This window comes from Mizuhopecten yessoensis, unplaced genomic scaffold (genome assembly GCF_002113885.1).
Source record: "Mizuhopecten yessoensis strain PY_sf001 unplaced genomic scaffold, ASM211388v2 scaffold4839, whole genome shotgun sequence".
Classification (NCBI taxonomy): Eukaryota; Metazoa; Mollusca; class Bivalvia; order Pectinida; family Pectinidae; genus Mizuhopecten; species Mizuhopecten yessoensis.
In genome coordinates this window covers 1,157,370-1,164,395 of record NW_018405747.1, presented here as the reverse complement: position 1 = coordinate 1,164,395, position 7,026 = coordinate 1,157,370, and the positions used below count along the sequence as shown (strand labels likewise).

Below are 7,026 nucleotides of genomic sequence, written 5' to 3'. Positions count from 1 at the left end.
AGGCGGTGTGTTTTATTCTAAATCTTAGTTGAACATGCGAAAATAAAGACCAAATATTTTTGCTCCTATGTATAATCTAATGATTTTAATTAAAATATATATTCTTTTCTGATATGCTCTTTATCTTTTTTTTGAAAGACATTCTAAATATTAGTTTCCTGTATATGTGAATAACGATTGGTAGTATGCGTATTAGAACGCGCCTCAATAAATGTCACATGACCCCGTAGTTTTGGACAAAATGGCCGGAATAAAGCGTCAACCCGCTGGCTCAACGGGTTCTCAAAAATTCAGTGATCCACGAAAAATGCGAGGACAAGGTAAAAAGCAGCTACCTGCCCCTACACATGTTGGACATTTTGTCATGATAGTTATCATGACGATTTGCAAAAAAATACTGTTGGCCGATACCGCTGTAAAAATCGGCGTCTACTTGATTGGGGTGATGGCTGGCTCAATTTTGGCGGATGTCGTGGCATTGCAAAGATCGTATTTCTCCGATTCACAAAATATATTCAACCAATTCTTCGTGAAATTAGGATGGGGATGGACGCTGACATCACTCTCAGTATTCACAGGTATGACTAGCTTCGTATACACTTTGGGTAAATGGCCGCAGGTCAAATTACATTTCCTTCGACTTGGTCTAGCAACGTTTTGGTGGTATGCGGTGACGTCAGTTTTCAATTACGTGGAGTCTGTTGTAGGGATTTGTACAGAACCTACTTATCCCACAAGATTTTCTTGTAATAAGGCTGGACAGTCCTGGCTGGGCTTTGATATATCTGGACATGTGTTCCTGTTGATTCACAATTTATTGACAATATCTGAAGAAGTGAAGTTTTTCAAAGATTGGTCAAAGTTAGAGAACATTCTCGAAGAGGAAAATCTTGCAAGCCAGAAAGATGTAAAGGAGAGTGACATACGGACCACCAAACAAGCATATAAGGAACTGACTCCGTACATAAAAATAAATGTTATGATTCTTGCTGCCCTTACTGTGTTATGGGAATTCATGCTCATAATCAGCACTATTTACCGGTTTCACACACTTTCTCAAAAAGTATCAGCAGCTTTTATTGCAGTGGGATGCTGGTTTATCAGCTATAGAATGGTTATACCCTCAAATTGTGGTATTGTACATTCTGGATCTAGTCCCTTAAGATTCACCAAGTGTAACTAAAACTATTTATCTCCACTACTGTATAAACCTACAGGATTTGTATTTGAATTGAATGCATCCGCATAAAATCCATGACATGTGTTCTTTGTGGCATATTCACCCTGTCCTACAGAAGTGTATATGTACTGCATTCAAGAATTCCACACACTGCAGTATATAACTTATCAAGGGTTCTATTAGGATATAAATATCATATCATTTTTGAACTATTATAACAATGATATGATTTTGTTCAAACTTACATGTAATTTTGTTTTGTGTTTTTTTAGGTGTTTTAATTCCTGTTTTGATCTTTGTAAATTTTTGTTGCATTTCTGATTTTGCCTTTAGACTTTATTGTATCACTTATTGAAACACATGTCATCATGGAGATACCATATTTACTTCACTTTATATTTTGTCTTAATCTTATGTGATGATTTCACTTAGTCATAGTAAAATGACAATCGCTCGCCACGATTCAAACTGTCAAATGTGTGCTAATCCATGGTGCATTGTTTGTTAACTTTTCCCTTTGAAACCTTGCTCCTCCTGAACAACTGATCAGTATATATATATTCAACCAAATTCCATTTGTATACTTATGTCCAGAGAACTAAATGTATACAGGAATGGTGTACATGGTGGCTCTTCTGGGGCCAAAGGGCTCAGCAGTGTTAATTGGTGGTTTCAGGCATCAATAGACTATCTCTTCAGAAGAGCTTGATGAATGTAAACCAAATTTGTCAGTTAACATCAGTATGTGTAGTTCAAAAAAGTAAAATTTTGTAAAAAAAATAAATACTTTAACCCCTTGGGGAAAAAAAGTAAAGGGCATGGTCAACAGAGGGCCAAAATTTGGCAATTAAAAGTCACTCCTGAAGGACTGCACAGATTATAGTTATGTAGCATATTCAGTCAGTAACATTTCTGGAGGGTTGTGATCATGTGTTGTATCATTGAAGATCGTGCCAGAAGTTTGACTGTGACAAAATTAACAACTTTTGTATAATTATAGATAATGCACTCTCTGGGGCCAAAGTCTGAAATAGGTGCAAAGGGGAATAGAGATTCACTCAGAGATTTTGACTTTGTCCCTGAACCATAGAGTATGGAAAATGTAGAGATCCCCAACCCATTCCTATACAAATGTATATACATCAATTGGTTGGCATGAAGAGACCAACATATCCGGTAATCCTAATACCAGGATTGCGCTAGAGTCCAGCCTGACCCCTAAAGACTTGTCTTTGAGCCATATTTGACATCGACACAGTTAAGACCCCACACTCATAAACAACTGTTATGCTTCAAGAAATAAATACAATCATACTACTAGAATTTGTCCCAAGACTTGTCTCGCCCTTGAGGACTAAATACATTAGTCATAATTACAAGACAGTTGAGTTTCCCAGCCATAACTTTGTAAACAATAATCAGTATGAAGTAATAAATACAATTATGCTAAATAGGATTTGGCTAAATATAGCTAGGGGATTGATCTTTTCCCCTGGGTTATAACATGAAAACAATTAAATTAAGACTCCTGCCCATTTACCATGTTCAAAATGGCTCGGCATGAAGAAATATATGCTAGCATGAATCAAATGCCACTAGAGTCTTGCCTTCTCCTTGTTAATTGTTCTCAGCTTATATTTCTTGTACAAATATGGTATATGCAACGTTAAAAACAAAGAAATACAGCTAGTAAGCTATGAAAGCCTGTGTGCCTCTTGTTTGGTTTTATTCATTAGAATTCACCTTTTTCCAAACAATCCTTGCCAATTATGTAGTCTTTTAATACCCTCAACTATTGTTACTGAAACTGAACGTTTTTCACAACATTAGTGATAAGGAAATCAAATATTTTTTATGAGAATACTATATATATATAGCTACTAGTCATTTGCTTGATTCAAATTAGCAAAACAACCCAAATAACCATTCAATTTCTAAATACTCTTTGGATATGATTTTGGTCCAGCATATGCATGCTGGGTTTTTTAACTCATTCACCCCTGAAGACACATTTGAACTCTTCCAATTCAAAGGTTGGAATAGTCAATTATGAAATTTCAGGGGTGAATGAGTTAAAGGAAGCACTGCAGCATTAACCATTGTACTATGTCAAATTATGTTTTAGTCATGTTCCTACTCTTGTGTTCCCTAGAAAGTTGTATTTGCTCAGCTGAGGAGTGGTTGGTCTGTCGAAGCTTATTATGACAACTATTAATGTATTTGTGAATTATGTTTGTTGAGAATCATTATATGTACATGTAAGGCACACTGATATTTATTTACTACATCTTAGTTGTTTATTTATGAAAAAATACAGAGATTTAATGTAGAATATTTTGAATATCCTACGTGTAATTTGATCATATTATAGTGCTTTTTTTTCAACAACTGTAAAATATCAATGTGTTCTTAAGGATTATGATGTATGAAGGTTTCAGATCCTTATGGTATATAGCCTTTGATATTTCTGTATTTTATTAAAGTAATTTAAATATCTGTAAACAAATTTTCTATTTATTTTTTTGTCAGTTACTATTTTACATTAGCTGTGCTGTATTGTCCTAATCATACATACATTATCCAACTGGTAAGTTTCTTTAAAGTTATAATTTTTACCTTTATTGGTACATAAATTTGTGTAAGTCAGATTTAATAAGAACATATATAATAGCTCACTGGCTAGTCCTGATCATCATTTTCAGAATTTTGATGAGACCCATTACTAAAATACATGGGTCCTGATAAAAAGTTGATGATTCCCAAAGGAAAACCACACAAGTCTAGAACTTGAAATGTCTTGAGTTGTTCCGAAATTAATTATGTATACAGGATTTCATTGAAAACCATGAAAAAAGTTAGGACTGGGACAATACCTGTGTGTGTCACTAGACCTACAATGCTTAAATGAAATGTTCATTACTTCTCACATATCTGAAGAAATAAAATCATATAACCTTTCAAACTCCGACTACCAGAACTGACACTGGGTAAGAGTTTTTTTACAACAGGGGATGTCATATCTCACCAGATGCTTGAATTAGAAACATGGAATTGATTCTTAGACAAAGATTATGTGTTATAGTACTAAGTACATCAGAAAGATATTGTGATTTGCAGTGTAGCTTTCCAGCCCCATATATAGGAAAAAGATAATCTTGTCAGTAGCTGTTCCTCTCTTTACAAAGATTTTTTTACCAGTTAGTTATATATATATACATGTAGTTGGATACTGGCATCCATATTGGATCCATGTCCTTGGTTTGAGATCTGACATCCGGTTTTCCATTTACTAAAGAACAGCAATCTGTGCCCAGTTTTCTGTACATCTTGAAACTACTTAAGGTTATAATCTGTGCAATAACGTGACATTTATTATAGGTATATTTATGAAGGCAGATCTGCTTGATGCATCTATACATATACAAGTTTTGATCTGGTGACAAATAGTTCTACTTTTCATGTAAAATTGGTGTTAATTTGATTGTTTTGTAAAATATAAAGAGGAAATTTTCAGCAAGAACTTGTTCTGACTTCTTAAAAATCTCGTTTTTGGATAGTCCTACATATACCCACATTTAAATTTTTCATAGTTTTTGCCAGAAGGTTTCCATATAAATAGGTTCAGAATACTTTGGTATTTGGTGTACATGTGTTTTTCAAAGAAATATTTTTAGTTGAGCTGGAAAAAGAAATATAGATGATTTAAATGCGATGAAAAGACCTCTTAATATAATCATATGGTTGATTTAAACAGAAAAAAGTACCTTAACATTTTTAATATAGATATTAGTGAGTTATAAAACAGTTGTGATATTTCTAATTTTGTTGATAATTGTATGATAGGTTAACACTAGATATTGATGAACCTCTAGTATTTTCCTTTCTACTATAAGTAGAACAGAAATGTAACGGTGTAAAATGTTGTGTGCATGAAGTTAAGTAATCTGGAGTAATAAGCATGCTATGTTACAAAGGACACACCTGTCTGACAATCAAATCAATCAAACCATTTAACCCTTTCACCCCTGTGCAACTTTAGAAGACTCTACCCTGCATTGATCTGGATGAGTCCATAATGGTCTACAGTGGTGAAAGGGTTAACCAATATTTAAGAAAATACTAAATCAGGTATGTGTTTGTCAATAAATATGTATAATCACATATACAAAGATTCTAGTGTTGTGCTGTAAAAGGTGGCTTTTAACCTGTTGGTGCTGTGTTTCTGAAGATGCCAGTTGTTTGTGATGGTGTCAGTTTTATATATCCTGTATTCATGTCATTTATACACTGTATACACAGGTAGTATATATATCATTCGGAATTTTGTTTGTTACTTAACTTACACTTATTTAATTTGCACTTATGATAAACTGAAAACAAGATTTTTTGTCACATTTTATATACTTGTATGAATGAAGACACTCTTGGAGTTGGCATGAAATGAAAAGTAATGAAATCTGAATGGCTATATTGATATTGTATATATACTGTATATAGTATCCATTATAAAATCTTAAAAAGACAAATGAATGTTAAATATGTTCAGAATAGGAAGTGTTTTGGATAGAGAGCGGAGTCGGTAACATGGTTATAACAAACTTTAATAATAATAATAATTGAATATTTTAGAAATATTTTTGAGTGATAAGACATGTATAGACAAAATTCATTATAGTCAAGTTAATGAGAGACACCTTTTCCAGGGTACACATACATGTACAGTAGGGTGCTTGAGGTACACACAGTAGGGAGGCTTGAGGTAAACATGTTATACTGTATAAGGTATTTATCTGCATTATGTATACCATGTATACTATGATATCTACGTTTATACTTATTTTTACCCGTTTATAAACTGTGAATTTAATCATAATACTTAAACGATCAATACATACATGCAACTTCTTAATGAATTAATGCTCAAAACCAAAGAATGTTTTTCATTTATTGCATGACTATATATATATATGAGTAGATGTGTAGAAGTGTACCACTATTTTACCCCGTAGTGACAGTGATATCCCAGTCTTTCTCTCCGTCCCGATTAGGGGAATTAGTTATTAGTTGGAATGTTTTATCAGAACAAAATCAATAAAAAGAATGAAGAAATCTTATGTCTTACTCTTATAATCTGACTATGGGACAGTTTGTGGTCAAACTCACTCTTCTCATCTCCATGTGGTACCACGAAAGATCATTATTTAATATTTTCAATTTCGTACCATTCTACTGTAGAACTTCAATACCACACAGCTACCTGTGNTAAGTCATGTCTATATGGAGTAGACTATTCTACTGTATAACTACAACAATTACTGTTACTTTAGCCATATACTTTATATATCTCAGAATTTTATACAAAATAGTTTCTCAGACGTTGCAGCCATTTCATATCCACAGTAGAATAAATCTTGTGCGACACTGAATTCACATCTCTATGATATTCTGTCACACTTCATGTTCGCAAATCATTTATTGCTGGAAATCTGTAGAACTTGACGGTTAAGTGGTGCACAGTTTTGTATCATCTATCGCCAATTCCAAAATGTTTGTTGGTAGCTGAATTGTCAAATAGTACAGCTATCAACAGATCATGTGGTGTTGTATACAGTACTTACCCTTATATTTAAGTTATTTTAAAGCAGAACAAGGTTACTGCGAGCGGTATATAATACGCCCGTCACACATTGAATGAGCAGTTGTTTGTATGATTGAAATATATGAAGTATTTGTGAGTAATTGATATTAAAAGAGAAATCATTCAACATAACTGGTAGATCAATGAGTGCAATACAACATCATGGAACGCATGCATCGCATTAATGAAACCAAGGGGAATAACTCCA

At 33.4% G+C, this 7,026-nt stretch overlaps 1 protein-coding gene across 1 annotated transcript; it reads left to right on the top strand.

Moving 5' to 3' along the window:
* Positions 1–228: 228 nt before the first annotated feature.
* On the top strand, positions 229–6,290 carry LOC110449926 (FIT family protein CG10671-like). Its single transcript, XM_021497101.1, has one exon. The coding sequence runs from the start codon at positions 242–244 to the stop codon at positions 1,181–1,183; it is 942 nt and encodes a 313-aa protein (XP_021352776.1). The 5' UTR covers positions 229–241; the 3' UTR covers positions 1,184–6,290.
* The last annotated feature ends 736 nt before the right edge of the window (positions 6,291–7,026 follow it).